The 22541-nt window shown below is 40.0% G+C and overlaps 1 protein-coding gene across 11 annotated transcripts in view; it reads left to right on the forward strand.

Moving 5' to 3' along the window:
• The window catches only part of CFAP20DC (CFAP20 domain containing), a 361344-nt gene that overhangs the window by 335473 nt on the left and 3330 nt on the right, over window positions 1-22541 (forward strand). For all 11 annotated transcript variants that reach the window (XM_066245008.1, XM_066245006.1, XM_066245013.1 and 8 more), the window contains one exon: window positions 4918-5012. In XM_066245008.1, coding sequence (XP_066101105.1) covers window positions 4918-5012 — 95 coding nt within the window. The remainder of the gene's footprint in view (window positions 1-4917; window positions 5013-22541) is intronic.

A 22541-nucleotide genomic window follows, 5' to 3' on the forward strand; every position in this document is an offset into this window, starting at 1 on the left:
ACAATCTATAAATTCAGTTCAATTCCTACTAAAATACCAATGGCACACTTCAAAGAGATAGAACACATATTCCAAAAATTTATATGGAACCAAAAGAGAACATGAATAGCCTCAGCAATCTTGAAAATGAAGAATAAAGTGGGAGGTATCACACTTCCAGATATCAAGTTATACTACAAGGCCATTGTACTCAAAACAGCCTGGTACTGGCATAAGAACAGGCATACAGATCAATGAAACAGAACAGAGAACCCAGAAATAATCCCATGCCTTTATGATCAATTGATATTTGACAATGGAGGTAAGAGCATACAATGGAGTAAAGACAGTCTTTAATAAACAGTGTTGGGAAAACTGGACAGGTATATGCAAAAAAATGAAACTAGACCACCAACTTATATCATTCACAAAAATAAACTCAAATTGGAAAGAAGAATTAAATGTAAGTCGTGAAACCATAAACATCTTAGAAGAAAACATAAGCAGTAAGTTCTCGGATATCTCTTGTAGCAATATTTTTGCTGGTTTATCTCCATGGGCAAGTGAAATAAAGGACAAGATGAACAAATGGGACTATATCAAACACAGCAAAAGACACCATGAACAAAGTAAAAAGACAACACATACAATGGGAGAACATATTCACGTCTGATAAAGGGTTAATAACCAAAATTTTTAAAGAACTTGTAAAACTCAACACCAGGAAGATAAACAATCCAATCAAAAAATGGGCAAAAGAACTGAACAGACACTTCTCCAAAGAGGACATTTAAATGGCCAAGGGCATATGAAAAAATGTTCAATGTCACTAATCATCAGAGAAATGAAAATTTAAACATCATTAAAATGAGACATCATGTCACACCTGTCAGAATGGTGCTCATGAACAAATCAACACACAGTAAGTGCTGACGAGGATGTGGAGAAAAGGGAACCCTCCTGCACTGCTGGTGGGAATGCAGACTGGTGTAGCCACTGTGGAAAGCAGTATGGTATTTCCTCAAAAAACTTAAAAATGGAACTGCCTTTTGACCCAGCTATCCCACCTTCAGGAATATGTCCTAAGAATACCAAAAGTCTGATTCAAAAGGAGATATGCACCCCCATGTTTATTGCATCATTGTTTATAATAGCCAATATCTGGAAACAGCAAAAGTGTCTGTCAGTGAACAAGTGGATTAAAAAGCAGTGGTACATATACACAATAGAATATTATGCAGCCATGAAAAAAGAAAATCCTACATTTTGCAATGGCATGGATGGACCTGGAGATTATTATGCTAAGTGAAATAGGCCAGGCAGAGAAAGAAAAATATTAAATGATCTCACTTATATGTGGAATCTAATGAACAAGGTGAACTGAGGAACAGAATAGGGGCAGAGGCGGAGTCACAGGGACCAGAGGAACAGCAGTCAGAGGGAAGGGGAATGAGAGGATGGGGTCAGAGAAGGTAAATGAATTAGTGAAACTATTTATACGTAACACAGAGGTATAGATAACAGGTCAGGTCGGACAGCAAATCCTAGAAGGAAGGGGTAGGGAGTTAGAAGGAGGGGGGCAAAGGGGTTATAAAAAGGGACACAGGGGTGGGGGATGTGGGAGTTATATTCAGTGGGATACTTGAATCCATGTAAACACAATAAATTAGAAATTAATAAAAATTTTAAAAATGGAAGCAATATAGAAATAACTTAAATAAGTTTTATTTTTGTGAGGTATTATTTAATATTTTTAATAAATAGTTTAAAACATAACAATATAGTTTTGTGTACCTCTTTTATTTTCTCATTTAAGTATTAAATGCATGAAATAATTTTAAAAAAGAGAAGTGAATGTCTCTCTTTTTCTTTTTTTTTTTTTTTCTTTTCATTTTTCTGAAGCTGGAAACAGGGAGAGACAGTCAGACAGACTCCCGCATGCGCCCGACCGGGATCCACCCGGCACGCCCACCAGGGGCGATGCTCTGCCCACCAGGGGGCGGTGCTCTGCCCATCCTGGGCGTCGCCATGTTGCGACCAGAGCCACTCTAGCGCCTGAGGCAGAGGCCACAGAGCCATCCCCAGCGCCCGGGCCATCTTTGCTCCAATGGAGCCTTGGCTGCGGGAGGGGAAGAGAGAGACAGAGAGGAAAACGCGGCGGAGGGGTGGAGAAGCAAATAGGCGCTTCTCCTGTGTGCCCTGGCCGGGAATCGAACCCGGGTCCTCCGCACGCTAGGCCGACGCTCTACCGCTGAGCCAACCGGCCAGGGCTCTTTTTTTTTTTTGTAATTTTCTGAAGTGAGAAGCAGGGAAACAGAGAGACAGACTCCCTGCCCATCTGGGGCGTTGCTCCGATGCAACTGGAGCCATTCTAGCACCTGAGGAGGAGGCCATGGAGCCATCCTCAGTGCCTAGCCCAACTTTGCTCCAATGGAGCCTTGGCTGTGGGAGGGGAAGAGAGAGATAGATAAAGGAAAGGGGGGGGGGGTGGAGAAGCAGATGGGTGCTTCTCCTGTGTGCCCTGGCCAGGAATCGAACCCGGGACTTCCACACACTGGACCAAAACTCTACTGCTGAACCAACCAGGCAGGGCCGAATGTCTCATTTTTATAACAATCACACAGCCCCCCTGCCACCACATTTCCCATGTCCATGGACCATGAGTGGGTGCTTCTACTGCCATTGTGTAGAGTTTCAGTTTGTCTCTGGGGGTGTCATCATAGGATAACATTACTTTTCTCCTGTTCATCCTTGCTCTCCATCACTGTTCCTGAGTAATGAAGTCACTGGGCTGGTAATTTGTGTATGACCTTGTAATTATCTATAATGTAGGAATTTTTGGTCTACTATAATTAAATGGACTAAATAAAAGTGCTTATCAGAAAATTCCCCATAGCTTGAAAGTCTGTGGCAAATTCTTTTTGGTGTCCTTAATTTGTTACTATGAAATTCAATTGCACAGCATTGAATTTATTCACTAGCTTATTCACTAGCCATAACCTAGTGATAGCTGAGGTGGGCAGTCACTGAGAGGATCTTAAAATATCAAAGAGGAAAGGGTAATTTTTACATTAAGGTACTTTTTATACAAAAAGAATGCATGACTTTTGCAAGGAAAACTTTCACTGTATAGACTTGTAGTAATTCTACCATCCTGTACTGGTTTAATTTCAATGGAATACAATTTTTATTTTGGTTTCTCATCGGAGGTAAAGTCACATTATGATCTTCACTGATACTGAAGATGATGATGGTCGTAACTGAAATTTATTGAGTGCAACTCTGTAATGAGGGTTATGCCAAATGTTTTTCATCCTTTCTTTTTTTCATTAATCCTAACCAAAAACACCTGAGATACTATTATCACCTCCTTTTTATGATGAAGCATACAATGTTAAGTAACTGGACCAAGTTCTTATGTTGGGAAACATAGAGTTGGGATTGGCCTAGAGAGGCAGTGCTCTTACTTACTGGTTGGGACTGTCTCCAGTTATAGAGAGGGGCTGTGGGGAGTACAGAAATTTAGAAAGAAATTGCTTATTTATGAGGACAGGCTCCTGCTGAGAAGAATAATGTAGATCACAGGGTACTATATCATTGCAAGAAATTGATTCACGTTGGAAAATTCTTCACATTCCCCTGCTTGCTCCCTTCTCCTGAGAAGGTGCAGGAGCAAGTTTAGAAATGAGAAGGGCTTGAAGTAGAACGCACATCACACATGATGCGTTTTCTGGATGTCACCCTCACATCATACCCACCCAAGTTATCTACTGGAGGAGCGGGGGACTGGAAAAGAATGGAGGAGGAAGGAAAGTCAGGGGACCAGGAAATTCAGTTGGAAGTTGGAGGCAGAGGAACAGGGAACGTGGGAGGTGTCCTGAAGTGGTTTTGTCCCCGTTCATAATAGGAGAATTGAAGTAGTGAGTCACTCACGGACCTGGCTCCTCTCACTCTCCCTTCTCTCGCCTTCTGCTGCTGTAGAGCCCCAAATTAATGCAGACTGACTCGCACCATTGCGGCTGGTTCGTAGTCGCTCTCCAAGACTAACTTCTGCTTTGAATCACATGTGGAATGTTGTCATTCATGATATATGGCATGAGACTTTGTCAGGCTTTCTTACCTGAAGGTTATAAGGAGCTTTGTCTCTGCTGCATTTCTTCTGAGTTATTGAAATAATTTTCTCATATGAGAAAAACTGTACTATAGTGTAATAACAATAATAGACTTTGAGAAGAATGTCATCTTTATTTAGCTGATGTATTTATTGAATATCTACAGACAATCCTCACTTTGTGATAGTTCGATTTAATGATTTTTCAACTTTACAAGTGTACAAAAGCAATATGCATAATAAATTATACGAGATATTCAACACTTTACTATAAAATTGGCTTTGTGTTAGGTGACTTTGCCCAACTACAGGCCAATGTAAGTGTTCTGAGCACATTTAAAGTAGGCCAGGCTAAGCTATGACAATCAGTAGTTTAGATGTATCATATGCATTTTCAACTTACAGTATTTTTACCTTATGATGGGTTTATCAGGAAGGGGCCCCATGATAAGTCAAGGAGCTCTGACGTTAGTTAAGTAATTGACTTTTAACCAATTTATAAAACTGAGTATTAATTTTTGAACATCTTGTCTTTCTGAAATACGAAGGAGGAAAAATGTTTCTTTGTAGAAGCTCCAGGAAATTAAAAATCCAGGGGAAACAGAGGCGGATTTAATGGCGGGCACACCGGGTGCACACCCTGGTCCCCGACTTCTGAAGGGCCCCACAAAACCCCAACTTAACACTGTTTTCTAATGACAAGGGGCCCAGTATTTTCTTCTGCGCTCAGGGCCTCTACTGAGCTTAATCTGCCTCTGGGGGGGATGGTAAAATCTGCATATGGAATTACAGACACGTGTGTTCACTTACTTCCTCCTTTCTTTCAGGGACTGGTTAAACATGCTGAGCCCGCCCATCGTTCCTCCCAGTCAGCAGCCAGTGGAGCAGCAACAGGACTCTTCTGGAAGTCTGAGTGCTCAAGGTGGGAGTATGGAAAGTGCTACACGTGAAAAATAAAAATAATTAACTATGAAGAGAAAAATCAGTCTCTTTGAGATGCCACTATTTTTATTAAATGCTGATCAGTTAGGTTCACACACCCAAAATAGGTAACCTGTGCCTCATTTTATACAATGATGGGTTCTTTACAACTAAGAAGAATATGACAGAAATTGTTCTTGTTCTTCTAAAGATTAGTGCCGGGATAAAATTTAGTTTAAGGAGTAAGAGCATGGCTTTGGTGTCCAATCGACCTTCACTGAATCTCATTGCTACCTGCTGAGTGACCTTCATGAATTCTGGTCACTGCTTTTATAAAGTAAGACTAGTGATAGGGGGCCCATCTGAAAGTTTCTCAAAAAGATTCAATGAGTTATACTATATGCAAAGCACTTAGAATAGTGTCTGTCAAATCCTAGCTGTTGGTATTATTATAGAGCAGACTCAGTATTCCAATATCACTGAGATACATGCTTCTGTTGTTAATTCTGAACTACAGCAGGGATATAAGGGTTATTTGGGAGTTTTTAATTTTTTTTTAGTTATAGTTGACATAAAGCAAAGGCTGGCACAGAGCTATGTTGAGTAGTGTTACTAATGGAAAAGTTGGAAAGAAATGGGGATGAAAATTTGCCTGGGGCTCTCTTTGTTGGCAGAGCTGTAAAGATGGACCATTAGTTTCTGGCCATGAGCAGGGAACATGATTGTCAGGAGTGTAGAGAACAGAAGGAATCTTTGGTGGAAACAGAGGGCTTGAGATGGGGGTTATGAGAGGATCTACAGTGCATAATTGGAGTGACAAATGACCTCAGAGTAGGACTCCCTGAGACAGTTTTCTGAGTTGGATTTTGAAGAAGGTTAAAAAAAAATGAAACCAATATAAATTGCTCTAACAAAGGTACCAGTTTCTTGGGTGTCTTTTTTCCTAGTGCCCCAGGGAGAAAGTGGAACATCCATTTTCTTTCACATGTAGATAATTCAGAGTGAAAGCTTTGTGCTATGTTTTGGCCATCCAAAGGACAGAGATGTCTTTGTGATTTACTATCTGAAATAGCTTATGCCCCTCAAATTGGAAACATTTTTAGAGGTGTTCATTTATAATTACTTATGACAGAAAAGTAGAATCATGGCTGTCAGAAGGAGACCTTGCTGGGAGGGAACAAGTTGTAGGTTATGGAAAGTGTCCTAATAAGTACGCAGGAACAGCGAGGATGGTCCTTGAGCAAAGGGCACACGAGGTATGTATTAGTGATAAGTGGCTGAAAGGATGTCTTTTTTTTTTTTTAATTATAATTTTACTTTTTAATGGGGTGACATCAATAAATCAGGTTACATATATACAAAGATCAACAAGTCCAGGTTATCTTGTCTTTCAATTATGTTGCATACCCATCACCCAAAGTCAGATTGTCCTCTGTCACCTTCTATCTAGTTCTCTTTGTGCCCCTCCCCCTCCCCCTTTCCCTCTCCCTTTCCTCCCTCCCCCCGTAACCACCACACTCTTATCAATGTCTCTTAGTTTCACTTTTATGTCCCACCTACGTATGGAATAATGCAGTTCCTGGTTTTTTCTGATTTACTTATTTCACTTCGTATAATGTTATCAAGATCCCACCATTTTGCTGTAAATGATCCGATGTCATCATTTCTTATGGCTGAGTAGTATTCCATAGTGTACATGTGCCACATCTTCTTTATCCAGTCGTCTGTTGATGGGCTTTTTGGTTGTTTCCATGTCCTGGCCACTGTGAACAATGCTGCAATGAACATGGGGCTGCATGTGTCTTTACGTATCAATGTTTCTGAGTTTTGGGGGTATATACCCAGTAGAGGGATTGCTGGGTCATAAGGTAGTTCTATTTTCAGTTTTTTGAGGAACCACCATACTTTCTTCCATAATGGTTGTACTACTTTACATTCCCACCAACAGTGTATGAGGGTTCTGAAAGGATGTCTTAACATCACCATTGCAAAGTGATGTTTTGACAGCAGGAGCTCAATTAATTATATGCAGGTAAACAGGACTTCCAATGAGGACAAATTAATAAATTAAATTCAGAGAATTATAAAAATGTTCTGGCTAAAGTGAACCAGACCTGCCACCCATTCTCTGTACCACCCTAGACTTTTTTTTTAATTAATCTTAATGGGATGACATTGATAATTCAGGGTACATATGTTCAGAGAAAACATCTCCAGATTACTTTGACATTTGATTATGTTGCATATCCCTCACCCAAAGTCCAATTGTCTTCCATCACCTTCTATCTGGTTTTCTTAGTGCCCTTCCCCTCCCCCCCACCGCCTCCCTCTCCTCCCATCCCATTACCATCACATTCTTGTCCATGTCTCTGAGTCTCAATTTTATGTCCCATCTATGTATGGATTCATATAGTTCTTAGTTTTTTCTCATTTACTTATTTTACTCCATATAATGTTATCAAGGTCCATCCATGTTATTGCAAATAATCCAATGTCATCATTTCTTATGGCTGAGTAGTATTCCATAGTATATATATACCAAAGCTTTTTTTTTTTTTTTTTTTTTTTTCATTTTTCTGAAGCTGGAAACAGGGAGAGACAGTCAGACAGACTCCCGCATGCGCCCGACCGGGATCCACCCGGCACGCCCACCAGGGGCGGTGCTCTGCCCCCCAGGGGGCGATGCTCTGCCCATCCTGGGCGTCGCCATATTGCGACCAGAGCCACTCTAGCGCCTGAGGCAGAGGCCACAGAGCCATGCCCAGCGCCCAGGCCATCTTTGCTCCAATGGAGCCTTGGCTGCGGGAGGGGAAGAGAGAGACAGAGAGGAAAGCGCGGCAGAGGGGTGGAGAAGCAAATGGGCGCTTCTCCTATGTGCCCTGGCCGGGAATCGATCCCTGGTCCTCCGCACGCTAGGCCGACGCTCTACCGCTGAGCCAACCGGCCAGGGCTGTACCAAAGCTTTTTAATCCACTCGTCCACTGACGGACACTTGGGCTGTTTCCAGATCTTCGCTATTGTGAACAATGCTGCCACAAACATAGGGGTGCATTTCTCCTTTTGGAACAGTGCTATGGTGTTCATGGGGTATATTCCTAAAAATGGGATAGCTGGGTCAAAAGGAAGTTAGATTTTTAATGTTTTGAGGAATCTCCATACTGTTTTCCACAGTGGCTGCACCAGTCTGCATTCCCACCAGCAGTGCAGGAGAGTTCCCTTTTCTCCACATCCTCGCCAACACTTATTCTGTGTTGTTTTGTTGATGAGCACCATTTTGACTGGTGTAAGGTAATATCTCATTGTTTTTAATTTGCATTTCTCCAATGATTAGTGACGTTGAGAATTTTTTTTCATATGCCCATTGGCCATCTGTATGTCGTCTTTGGAGAAGTGTCTGTTCATTTATTTTGCCCATTTTTTGATTGGATTGTTTGTCTTCCTGGTGTTGAGTTTTACAAGTTCTTTATAAATGTTGGTTATTAACCCCTTATCAGAAGTATTGTAAAATATGTTCTCCCATTGTGTGGTTGTCTTTTTATTCTGTTCTTATTGTCTTTAGCTGTGCAGAAGCTTTTTAGTTTGAACTACTCCCATTTGTTTATTATGTCTTTTATTTCACTTGCCCATGGAGATAAATCAGCAAATATATTGCTGCGAGAGATGTCAGAGAGCTTACTGCCTATGTTTTCTTCTAAGATGATTATGGTTTCACGGCTTACATTTAATTCCTTTATCCATTTTGAGTTTATTTTTGTGAATGGTGTAAATTGGTGGTCTAGTTTCACTTTTTTTGCAGATAGATGTCCAATTTTCCGAACACCATTTATTAAAGAGACTAGCTTTACTCCATTGTATGCTCTTACCTCCTTTGTCAAATATCAGTTGTCCATAAAGCTGTGGGTTTATTTCTGGGTTCTCTGTTCTGTTCCATTGATCTATATGCCTGTTCTTATGCCAGTACCAGGCTGTTTTGAGTACAATGGCCTTGTAATATAACTTGATATCAGGAAGTGTGATACCTCTCACTTCATTCTTCCTTTTCAAGATCGCTGAGGCTATTCGTGTTCTTTTTTGGTTTCATATAAATTTTTGGAATATGTGTTTTATATCTTTGAAGTATTTCATTGGTACTTTAATGTATTGCATTGAATTTATAAATTGCTTTGGGTAATATAGACATTTTAATGGTGTTCATTCTTTCTAACGATGAGCACGGTATTGCTTCCACTTCTTTGTATCTTCCTTGATTTTTTTATCAATGTTTTATAATTTTCCGAGTACAAGTCTTTAATCTCCTTGGTTAAATTTACTCCTAGGTACTTTATATTTTTGGTTGCAGTAGTGAAGGGGATTGTTTCCTGAATTTCTCCTTCTGACAGTTCATTGTTGGCATATAAAAATGCCTCTGATTACTGAGTATTAATTTTATATCCTGCACTTTCCTGAATTCATTTTTCAGGTCCAGTAGTTTCTTGACTGAGACGTTGGGGTTTTCTATATACAATATCATATCATCTGCAAATAATGATAGTTTTACTTCTTCTTTTCCAATTTGGATGCCTTTTATTTTTTCTGATTGCTGTGGCTAGGACTTCCAGAACTATGTAGAATAAGAGTGGTGAAAGGGGGCACCCCTGCCTTGTTCATGATCTTAAGGGGATTCCTTTTAATTTTTGCTCACTGTGTATGATGTTGGCTGTGGGTTTGTCATAGATGGCTTTTATCATGTTGAGGTATGTTCCCTGTACTCCCAATTTGCTGAGAAATTTGATCTTGAATGGGTGCTTGATTTTATCAAATGCTTTTTCTGCATCTATTGAAATTATCATATGGCTTTTATCCTTCCTTTTGTTTATGTAATTAATCACATTGATTGATTTGCAAATATTGTACCAGCTTTGCCTCCCCAGAATAAATCCCATTTGATCATGGTGTATGCTTTTTTTCATACATTGCTGGATCCGGTTTGCTAATATTTTGTTGAGGATTTTAGCATCTATATTCATCAGTGATATTGGCCTATAATTTTCTTTCTTTGTGTTGTCTTTGCCTGGTTTTGGAATCAGAATTATGCTTGCCTCATAAAAGGAGTTTGGAAGTATTCCTTCCTCTTGAATTTTTTGAAATAGCTTGAGAAGGATAGGAGTGAGTTCTTCTGTGAATATTTTATAGAATTCAGTTGTGAAGCCATCGGGCCCAGGACCTTTCTTTGTTCGGAGTTTTTTTATAACTGTTTCAATCTCATTTGGTGTAATCGGTATGTTTAGGTTTTCTGATTCTTCCAGATTGATTTTTGGAAGATTGTATGTTTCAAGGAATTTGTCCATTTCATCTAGGTTGTCTAGTTTTTTGGCATAAAGTTCTTCATAGTATTTTTTACAATATTTTGTATTTCTGCTGTGTCACTTGTTATTTCTCCACTCTCATTTCTAATTTTATTTATTTGAGTCCTCTCTCTCTCTCTCTCTTTTTTTTTTTTTTTTTTTTTGTGAGTCTAGTTAAAGGTTCATCAATCTTGTTTACCTTTTCAAAGAACCAGCTCCTGGTTTCATTGATTCTCTGTATTGTTTCTTTGGCCTCTATGTCATTTATTTCCGCAATGATCTATATTATTTCCTTCCTTCTACTACATCTGGGTTTTACTTGCTGTTCTTTTTCTAGTTCTCTGAGATGCTGGGTTAAATTGTTTATTTGTAATTTCTCTAGCTTCTTAAAGTATGCCTGTAGTGCTATGAACTTCCCTCTCATTACTGCTTTTGCTGTGTCCCATAAATTTTGAGTTGTTGTATGCTCGTTATCATTTGTTTCTAGGATTTTTTTATTTCTTCTTCGATCTCATTCTTAATCAATTCATTATTTAACAGGCTGCTATTTAGTTTCCATGTGTTTGAAAATTTTTGAGTTTTTCTGTTGTGGTTGATTTTTAGTTTCATGCCATTTTGATCAGAGAAAGTGCTTGATATGATTTCAATCTTCTTAAATTTGTTGAGACTGCTTTTGTGCCCTAACATGTGGTCTATCCTAGAGAATGTACCATGAGCACTTGAAAAGAATGTATATTCTGCTGCTTTAGGGTGAAAGCTTCTGAAGATATCTACTAAATCAAGTTGATCTAATATGTCTTTTAAGTCTGCTGTTTCTTTGTTAATTTTCTTTCTTGAGGATCTATCTAGTGATGTTAGTGGGGTATTGAAATCCCCTACTATTACAGTATTGCTATTGATCTCGTCCTTTGAATCCATCAAAGTCTGCTTTATATATTTAGGTGCTCCTATATTAGGTGCATAGATATTTATAATGGTTATATCTTCCTGTTGGATTGCTCCCTTTATCATTATGTAGTGGCTTTCTTTATCTCTTACTCTGGCCTTTGTTTTAAAGTCCATTTTGTCTGATATAAGTACTGCTCTCCCAGCTTTTTTTCATTTCCATTTGCATGAAATATTTTTTCCATTCTTTTACCTTTAGTCTATGTGCATCTTTTGATTTAAGGTGTGTGTCTTGTAGACAGCATATGTACGGGTCCTGTTTTCTTATCCATACAGCTACCCTATGTCTTTTGATTGGATCATTTAATCTAATTAAATCCAATAACATTTAAGGTTATTATTGATATGTAGTTGTTTATTGCCATTTTATTCTTTAAAGCTGTATTTCTCTTTTGCTATATTCTTTTCCAACTTTGACCTGTTTAAAACAGGCCCCTTAACATTTCCTGCAGCATTGGTTTGGTTGTAATGAATTCTTTGAGTTTTGTGGGGGGTTTTTTGTCTGGGAAGCTTTTTATTTCTCCTTTAATTTTAAACGATAGCCTTGCTGGATAAAGTAGTCTTGGTTGTAGGCTCTTGTTCTGCATTACTATGAATATTTCTTGCCATTCCCTTCTGGCCTCAAGTATTTCTGTTGATAAATTAGATGTCATCCTTATGGGGGCTCCTTTGTAATTGATAGCCTTTTTTTCTCTATAATCTTTTAATATTTTCTTTTTATCACTTAGTTTTGGTATTTTAATTATGATGTGTCTTGGTGTAGATTTCTTTGGGTTTCTTTTTAATGAAGTTCTCTGTGCTTCTTGAACTTGTAAGAGTTTTTCCTGCATTAATTTATGGAAGTTTTAAGCTATGATATGATTGAACAAAGTCTGTATCCCTTGTTCTTTCTCTTTTTCTTCAGGAACCCATATGATGTGGATGTTATTTCTCTTCATGTTGTCACAGAGCTCTCTAAGATTTTCCTCAGACTTTTTAAGTCTTGTTGCTTTTTTCTGCTCTGCTTCCATGCCTCATTGAACTTGTCCTCCAACTCACTGATTTTATCCTCTGCTTCATCCATTCTGTTTTTAATTCTTCCATTGTGGTCTTTATTTCTGATATTGTATTTGTCATCTCTGACTGATTCTTTTTTAATATTTCAATGTCCTTTTTTATACTTGCTATTTCTTTATTTAGGTGTTTGTAATTACCATCCATTGTTGTTCTAAGATACGTAAGCATCCTAACAATCATTATTTTAAACTCTGCATCTGGAAGTTTGGTTATTTCCATATCACTCAGTTCATTTCCTGGAGGTTTCTCTTGTGGTTTCATTTGGATTACACTTCTCTGTCTTCTCATTGTTTGTGTTTTGGGGTGTATTGTTTGTAGAGCTGGTTGAGTCTAGGTTTGGTGTTATCTGCCTCCAGTTTTCAGTTGTGTTATTTCTAGGTCTTCTTGGGTTGGCATCAGCTGTTATTTGCAATCCACTGTGGGATTTGGCTTTTCTAGTAGAGCTGCTTTGAAGTCTTGATTTGTTTGTTTTCTTCTCAGTTTTCTTAACACATGGTAATCTTGTTTACTGATCTCAGCACGGGGTTTATTTGAATCTGTATCCAGGAAAGCAGTGGGTGTAACCTGAGACTCTGAAGGCCTGATCTGCCAGTTTGCCAGTTACTTTCTCTGGGGGCGGGTTGTTTTCTCAGCTTCAGTAGGGGGAGATGTATCTCAGATCTCCATGGAAACCTGAGTTACTGCCCTTCCTCCCCACTTCTTGTTTTCAGCTGTATCTTGTTGCACTGATTGGAGCTGGAGAGATATCTTGAGATGGGTGACCCAGAACCACCTTAGTCTTGTGTTATGTGGAAGGATAAACCCTCCCCCCAGCTATGGCCACCTCCAGCACTGGATGAGTCAGCTTCTCAGGTCCTCCCATGCATTCCTCTGCCTTTCACCATCTATCTTTCTCTCCCCCCCCCTTTCTTTTTGGAAGATAAGCAAACCTTTTAAACACACCTTGTTCCCAGGTCCCCATGCAAGTGACTATGAGCAATATTTTCTACTCTTTTACTTGGAATGAGAGCCATTCTGGGCTTTCAGCCTCACCCCTGTCCCTCCGTTCCTGTAAGCAGGAGAGATCCACTGCTCCTCGGCACTCCCTACCAGGCTCAGTGTGGCTTCTTCTCTGCTCCCTGGTTTTTGAGAGCTGTTCTTGTAGTCCAGAGTTGGTTTTTCATATTAATTGTTCCTAAATTAATTTGTAATCCAATTTGGTGGTGTGAACTGGGAGTCTGTGCATCTGCCTACTCTGCTGCCATCTTAGAATTGCCCCACCCTAGATTTTTATCAGCATTCTCTTCCCCCTTTTCTATTTTCAGGTCATTTGTAGTTAATTTATAGCATCAAAAACAAGTGTTTCTGGTCTGCTGAAGGCCCGCGGTCAAGGCACATAAAAAAACAAACAAACAAACAAAAACAATAAATAAAAAGAACCACTCTCTTTGGCCCTGGCTGGTTGGCTCAGCGGTAGAGCGTCGGCCTAGTGTGCAGGGGACCCGGGTTCGATTCCCAGCCAGGGCACATAGGAGAAGCACCCATTTGCTTCTCCACCCCCCCTCCTTCCTCTCTGTCTCTCTCTTCCCCTCCCGCAGCCAAGGCTTCATTGGAGCAAAGATGGCCCGGGCGCTGGGGATGGCTCCTTGGCCTCTGCCCCAGGCGCTAGAGTGGCTCTGGTCACAGCAGAGTGATGCCCTGGAGGGGCAGAGCATCGCCCCCTCGGGCACATGCGGGAGTCTGTCTGACTGTCTCTCCCCGTTTCTAGCTTCAGAAAAATCCAAAAAAAAAAAAAAATTTTTTTTTAAAAGTGTTTCTTATTTAGCTAATCTTTACATATTATTGCCTTAGTTTTAGACAGCATGGCACATACTTATATCTGAAGATACTATTTTCATCTCTTCTTATGAAGTATTTGTCAAAGAAAAATAATGGGTTCATTATCCAATTTCTTTCATCAGGAGAGAGGAGGTGCAGTGTGAGTAGTCTAGAACTCCTCCTGGATTTCTGTTTCATGATACTATTAATTTAGCACTTCCTGTATGCCAGACACTGTGCTATGTTGGTCCATTTACCTCTCACAGCAGCACCATGAGGAATGTGCTACTTTTGTGTATGTGTGGTTGTTTTTACCCCTAAGGAAACTGAAGCACAGTTTTTTAATAACCTGCCCAGTCAGGTAACTAGTCATTAACAGAGCTGGGATTGGAATCCAAACCTCTTGGCCTCAGAGCCCAACCACTTTTTTTATACTATTTTTTGGTTTTGAACCAAAATAAATAGTTTAGTTACTCAAAAAATAATATGCACAAAACCAGGAATTGGAAGATTATTCTATTGAGAATTTTTAATCAATAGAGAAAACAAAACATCTCAAGGATTCAGTAGCTAAGTTCTTTAAGGAAAAAAAAATTAGGCCTCTGGTCACCTGTTTCAGTCCTGGACCTGCCTCCCCATCCTTCCCAAGCTGTCCAAAATGACAGGTGGCCACACGGCCTCCTTGGGGGTGACTGAGGGATGCAGTGACTGTGTTGACTTTCTAGGACAAGACCACGGGAATGAGGTGGTGGTGAATGATGGACAAGATCACTGAATCCAGTCCTGTGGGGCCTGGCTGTTTGCCGGTAGCCCACTTCCCTGAGGGCCTTTCTACATGATCTTACTTGAGTAGGTTAGTTACTTTCATCTCACTCTGTACATTTTCTTTACACCCTTTTCACAATTTGTAATTTGGGAGTTGTTTACTTCTTTATTGTCTATTTTTCCCTAAGTAGCCTATGGGTTTTTAAGAGCAGGGACTTGGTCAGTTTGCTCACTCCTGGGTCCCTAAGACCCCATGCAGTTTCTGGTGTGTATGAACTATTCTGATCCCTCACTAGAAGGAATACAGGAAGGGATGAAGGAAGGAAAGAGGGAGAGAAATATTCAAACTGTCATTTTTTATCACAATCATAAAAAACAAAGTAGGGTGAATCATTGAAATCTGACTCAGTTTTCTTCCTAATTTCAATTTTTCAGTATAACTATATTTCTAAAATTCAACAATGAGAGAATTAAACTTAGACCCATGCATTTTAGCCGTTAAAAGAGTTATAGATGACATTAAGCAATGGCTCTTACACTTTACTTATAAGCAGTGAAAACTTTCCTTTCAAATGAAATTTTGTGTGGAATCTCAACATATAAAAGAGAAAAGCAGAACTGCTCTGGCTAAAGGGGAGCGGGGCTCTCAGAAACCTGCCTGGGCTCTGATGAGCCAGTTAAAAACACGGATGTAGTTCAGCCTCTTCAGTTTGACCTTGCCCAAGCTCAAATGTCAGAGCCCAAGCTGGGATCAGGACCTAGGCTTCCTCCACATCAGTGCCTCTTTGTAGAACCATTGCAGTGGGATATGAAGGTTGTTCTAAAGGTTGTGTCATGGAATGGTAGTCTCCCATCTTCAGACTTTTAGGATAAAATCAATAGTAACTAACATTTATTTCATCTGCGTGTGACTCACACCACCATGTATACTTGAATTCTCTGAATAGCCTTCTAGGATAGGTACTATTATTGCCCCATTTGCACATGGACACAGGGATTTAGAGCAAGGAAGTGTTGGGCTTCACCACCACATCTCCATCAGAGATGGAGATCATCAGAGATCATAAAAAACAAAGTAGGGTGAATCATTGAAATCTGACTCAGTTTTCTTCCTAATTTCAATTTTTCAGTATAACTATATTTCTAAAATTCAACAATGAGAGAATTAAACTTAGACCCATGCATTTTAGCAGTTAAAAGAGTTATAGATGACAGCTGGAGGCATAACTGCATTTTAATAGCAGGAAAGTTGGCCTGACCAAGATGTAATTCTAGAAAACCTGCCCCAGGCCAGAGAACAGTGAGTACACATGTTACACCTGGCCTTTGAGGCCCTGCTTTATTCAGTGCAAGTTTGTCACAGCCATAGTTTCTGCTCGGCCAGAATGTCTCAAGAGCATAACTGCCACTTTAAAGTGAACAGCCCGGCTTCCACAGGGCTGACCAGCCAACAGGAACAGCCACATGCTCCACACCATTCAACTAGATGGGGCATTTCACAGCTCTTCACATCTCCTCCTGGGCCAAGATCCACTGTGACTGTCAACTACTGGAGGCACGACCTTTAAACACTTAGTAAAATGTGTTTTCCTGGAGCTCATCTGAAATGTAAAAATAGGAAGTTAAGATTTCAGAACTTTATTCAAGAAAACTGCCAAACTGACCTTTTGAGACTGAACTGGACTTTGCTTTAAAAATAGTTGTCTGTTTGTTTTTGATATTTGTTCCTTTACAGACATGACCCTAAATTTTTCATGCTATAGCTCCAAAGTGGAATGATAATGGCTTCCCTCTCAGGTCTGCAGCCTCACCTCAGTTCACATAGATCTTGACTACAAGAGCCATTCAGGGGGCTTTGGAGTGGCCAGTCTCATAAAAATAACATTTTTTGTACCTTTTGTTTGGCAAAGCCACATAAGATATTCCTTTATGAACATTGATGGACCGCACTTGTGACATGAAAGGCAACAGACGCTTGTTTTATAGATATAATATCTAAATTACTAATACAGAAGTTACAGACTCCCCCTTCTCACAGCCAGCCAGAGAGAGGGAAAGCTGCACGCTGCTCGGGCTCCTCAGAGGGGTGCTTTCACAGTCCTGTGTCATCCACACAATTGTTTGACATTTACCTGATACTGAGTCGACAGCAGCCATATAAAATCTGTTTTATTAGTTACTTCACCACACATTACATTTCATCGAACAGCTGTGGTAACCTCAGTGGCACCTAGGACATAGTAAGCACCCCATAAATATCTGTTGAGCAGATGAGTGAAGCTTCTGCCCATGGGAAACAGGAGGATGACTTGGTATATATACTCTTTGGATATTCCCCATATCTTGAAGATTTATTAAAGATGTTAAGAAGACCTTCCCCCAAAAAGGCAATATTGGTGATTAAAAGTAATACTAGAAGTCAGCATTAATAAAGCACCCGCCATGTGCACAGTACTGAGTTGAGTTTTCTTGTGCATTACCTCATAATGACTAGTCCCAGCACCACCAGGCACGGAGCTATCTGTGTCCCCACCTTATAGGCGAGGTTAAGGTCACAGCCTGGGTCACAGACCCACTGAATGTGGAACAGGATGCTGAGCTAGGCCAGTCTTAACCCCCATGCTGCAATAGGATCACAGCATTTCCGGTTAGATCAATAAGAACTGTACAGTTAAAGTGTCCACTACAATTTCTTTTAATTTAGGAGGTTCTCTTTCTTGAAACTTTCTGAGTAAAAAAAGTACTCTCTTTAGTATTCTCCTTAGACCCTCAACTCAGCTTGTAAAATGATTCATTAGTATTTATGACATTCTTGAATCCAGAGTCCCCAACCTTTCCCCTATGAGATAAGTATTGCCTTTTGTTCTCTGATTAACCATGAGGTAGGGAGAGATTTTCTTTGATTGATTGATTGATTGATTGATTATTTGAGAGAGAGCAAAGCATTGATTTGTTGTTCCACATATTCATTCATTGGTTTATTCCTATATGTGCCCTGACTGGGGATCAAACCCTAACCTAGGTATATCAGGACAACACTCTAACCAACTGAGCTACCAGGCCAAGATAAGTAGATGTTTCCTCTTATACAGCTAGCAGGGTCCCAGGAGTGTCTCCTCTGCATAGAAGTGATTTGGGAGGAGGCTCAACACTCTCACTGATATAAAGAGATGTCTTGTTTTCCAGAGTACTGGAAGGGAACCCACCAGCAGAGAAGTAAACACATTTTTGATGTCTAGGGTACTCTTCCTTATTTCAGAACCACACCCACCTACTTAGCCACAAATGCACCAGAAGGGCTCTTGGCCCAGGATGTCCAGCGTCCCTTGCTGGGATTGGGATGCATTCCCCAACCCCCAGCTGCAGTGTGGCCACCTTGCCTGAAACCTGCATTGAGAAACACTGGGCTTTGTAGGCTTCTGACGTCAGTAGTCTGGCTAGGGACCTTCCTTCATGCAAAACAAAATGCGTTCAGAATTGAAAGCCACACATTTGTTTTGTGGGGTTTTTTCCAGCTTTATTGAAGTTTAAGGTGTACAATGTGATGATTTGATAAGCTGTACACATTTAAAAGTGGAAACTACCCAGGAAGGATGAAATTGCAGTTAACTCCTAATTAATCTCTAAATCCTTTAATGTGTCACTTTCAATGGCACTTTCAAGTAAAATACAGCCACTGGTTTTTATGACAGGGGTGATATACTTATTTCCCCATGAAACCTGCACTGTAATCATAGCATGTTATTTGCCTTCCAAAATACAATATATAGCTTTCTAAGGGAAGAAAGTATCTTTTCATTCGTTTTATTCCACTGTTGATCATTTATCTTTCTCCCATTTGAGAGTACATATTTGCTGAAAACCAAAATTCAGCAGTTCACAATGGACTTCCTTAGGTTTTAGTGCAAGTTAATTTTGCCCTCTCATGAGATATGTCAGTTGTAGAGTTCCTAAGCACTTGGGTTTCACCAGAATCTTATCTAAAATGTCATCTTTATTGATCCTAAGGCTGACTGTTCCCGGTGGTGATTCCTCACCATTGAATTGTTTAAACAATAAATAGTGTATTAGTATGCACATAAAAATACAGTCAATCAGTTCTCAAGATCTATAGGAGAGAAAATGCATTAACTTTTTTTTAAAAAATGTTCTAGATGGCAGTGTCAGAAAATCGAAAATCCAGTATGGTGTCTTGATTCAGAAATTTGAAATCTGTTAAACTCGTGCCACATCATTTATTTTCAAACTTGAAGACTTAGCTTATGCATATAGTTTTTCTATTGTCTATACTTAAAATGCATTAAATATAGATAATTAAACATTTGTATTAATTGACGTTCAGAGGTGACCCAGAGGGACTAGTCACTGAATCAGCTCTACCCAAGGGGCTAATAGCGAATGTTGCTGCGTCTGGTCAGACTGTCAGTTTTTCTTCTCTTATTGCTGTTAAACAATTTGAATGTGGATGCAGCTGAAAATGTGTAAATAGATTCTTATCTGAAAGGCAATTTTATTTCACTAGAAATGGCTTTATTATGTGAAGAAGAGTAAAAATATAATTTGGACCCCTGACCAGATGCTCTTATTCTGATAGGAGAGGATGGTTTTATTTGTTCATTTGTCCTTTTAGAGTTTCTGTAGCCAGTTTTTAAATAGAGCAATTTCACATTTTGAGGAAAAACAAACTCTGCACTATCCAAGAATATAATTGAAAATTACTTTATACCCAGCACACTAATTACCTTTCAAAACATTCCCCATTGCTTGACATCATAGTGGTAATTGCTTAATGATATTATCATTTCATTACACAGGGATTACAGTGGCAAAATGATGTAAATTGGAGGCTTTGAAAATTAAATTATAATGAAAACAAAACCTTTCATGTAAGTTTAAAGCATTTATTTTAGTATAAAATTATATGATACATAATGTCACCCAATTTTTGTACTAATGTCATTGTTGGTAGAGTTTTAAAATTTATCCATTTAAGGCTTTAGTATGAAACCCCACAAAACCTGCCTTAATACCATGGTTACTATGCATGAGGCCCCAGCTCCATAGTGGTGTGTGTGGGAGTGAATGCATTTCTGTGGCAGTTACTGCTTCACTCTGTAACATCAAGCAGTGGGACCTCTGCCACCAGATCAGCTCCACCTCCAACTCTCGGCAGACAGGCAGGCAGGTGGTAGGGACCCACGGCTCATTACAAAGGTTACTTTCCTCTAGAAAGGTTTCTGACTGGTCGTAAAAACTGTTAAATTTTCAAATTAAACAGCATCAGCTTAAAACTTTATCTTTTTAGACAGTACAGGCACAGAATGCACTGAACAATTAAATAGTTTGTAACTCGTAAGTACCAGAGGTCAGAATTGCCCCTGATGGTAGGTAAATATCTGAAATAATTTGACTATAATCAGTGATATGTGGTTTTAATATTACACCTGATGGAAAAATTAGTTTTGCTTTTTGAAAAATATATGATTTTTGGTATAAGAACTGTTTTTATTTAAAGATGAATTCATCATACATCCCTGTATAAAACTAATTGGGTGCGGCCTGAACTGTGGTGGCGCAGCAGATAAAGTGTCGACCTGGAAATGCTGAGGTCACCAGTTCAAAACTCTGGGCTTGCCTGGTCAAGGCACATATGGGAGCTGATGCTTCCTGCTCCCCCCCCCCATCTTCTCTCTCTCTCTGTCTCCCTCCCCCTTCTCTAAAATGAATAAAATAAAATCTTAAAAAAAAAAAAACTAGTTGGGGGCTTTATGTTTCATTCAAACCAAGTTTTTTTTTTCTTTTGGTAGTTAAAAATCAAGCAGATATAGTTTGGGGATAGGGAATAAGGTATAAGTGAACATTCTTCACTGTATCTAACTCCAGTATCTTAGTTTTCCATGATGCTGATTATAATGACAATATTTGTTGAATATTTACTGTGAGTGAGCTGAGTGTCATCTTGTTTAGTTCTTGTATATACTTTAAAGGGTACTATCACTATCCTTACTGTGCAGAGGAAGGACTGGGTCTCAGAGTAGTGACTTGTACCAGTGTCCCACAGCTGGGCAGTGGCAGAGCTGGGATTTGGACCAGGTCGGTCTGACTCCATTGTCTAAATGTCATGCTGCCTGTCTCTATGAAGCCTTTTCATATACATTAAGCTTTATCAAAGCTCCTGTCTTTAGTTACTAAAAACATTCTAGCCTGTATTCATGATTTATTTTGTTGTTATTACCCCTAATAGTAATAGTAATAATCACTTACTGAACAACTACTGAGTGTACTGTGCTATGCATATTATCCAGTGTCCAGATGTCTTCCACAAAGCCCTATGAAAAATAGGTATTGTGGCCCTGGTTCAGCAGTAGAGCATCAGCCTGGTGTGTAGAAGTCCCGGTTTCAATTCTCGGTCAGGGCACGCAGGAGAAGCGCCCATCTGCTTCTCCACCCTTCCTCCTCTCCTTTCTCTCTGTCTCTCTTTTCCCCTCCCACAGCCAAGGCTCCGTTGGAGCAAAGTTGGCCCGGGTGCTGAGGATGGATGGCCCCATGGCCTCCACCTCAGGCGCTAGAATGGCTCCGACCACAATGGAGCAATGCCCCAGAGGGGCAGAGCATTGGCCCCTAGTGGGCATGCCAGTGGATCCTGGTCAGGCATATGAGGGAGTCTGTCTGACTGCCTCCCCACTTCTAACTTTGGAAAAATAAAAAAGAAAAGAAAAAGAAAGAGAAAAAGAAAAATGGACATTGTTATTTGCATTTGGTAAATGAGCAAACAAGGGTCCAGTAGGGTGAAATAACCTGTCACCAGCCGAAGGTTTTTCAGGTAGGAAATAGCAGGATTCCAGACCCCCAGGTCTGTTGGGTTCTACAACCCAGGGCACTCTGTGGTCCCTGCAGATGCCACTCCCTGTGTAGCTCCATGTTAGTCTGTAGTAGCTGCTTTGTTTTGTGTGTGTGTGTCACTCCACAACTAGCCTGCTCAGTCACACAGCAGGCACACAGCAGTTACTTATTGATGAACTGATTTTGTCTGCTCTCTGAAGTAGACTAAATATGAAAGAGATGATGAACTGAATGTCTGAAAGGAAAAGACATGCACACTCTCCTTCGATGTACAGAAGTGACCTAAAGGGGGTCATGTTCGATCTAAAACAGCCACTTGGAAAGCATTCCTAACCTCTCCTACTTAGAGGAAGCAGGTGGAAGCAGGGCCCAGGGGACCATGCGTAGTTAACAATAGAAAATAAAGGAAAGGCAGCCTGCCTTCTCTGTGTTTCTGTTCTTAACAAGGTATTGTGCAGGGTGCTCAGGTCAGATACCACTGTTAATGTGACTGTTAACTAAGTCCTGTCGCACTTCAAGGACATAGCCACTGCAGCCAAGAGTCTCAGAGAGTCATCAAAGGCACCGCAGGGATCATTGGATCTAGTCCCCTGTCCTATGCAGGGTTCAACTACAAAATCTTGCACAAATGGTTGCCCTAGCTCCTGCTTCACCTTCCCTAGAGCCCTTGTTCCATTTCTTGGTCAGCTCAAATGTTTAGAAAATTCTTCTTTGTGCTGAAACAAAACCTATCTCCTTGTAACTTTCACCCAGTGATCCTATTCCTTCTCCTAGAACCCCACAGAATCTTCTTAATTTCT

Source organism: Saccopteryx bilineata, chromosome 10 (genome assembly GCF_036850765.1).
Source record: "Saccopteryx bilineata isolate mSacBil1 chromosome 10, mSacBil1_pri_phased_curated, whole genome shotgun sequence".
In the NCBI taxonomy this organism is placed as follows: domain Eukaryota; kingdom Metazoa; phylum Chordata; class Mammalia; order Chiroptera; family Emballonuridae; genus Saccopteryx; species Saccopteryx bilineata.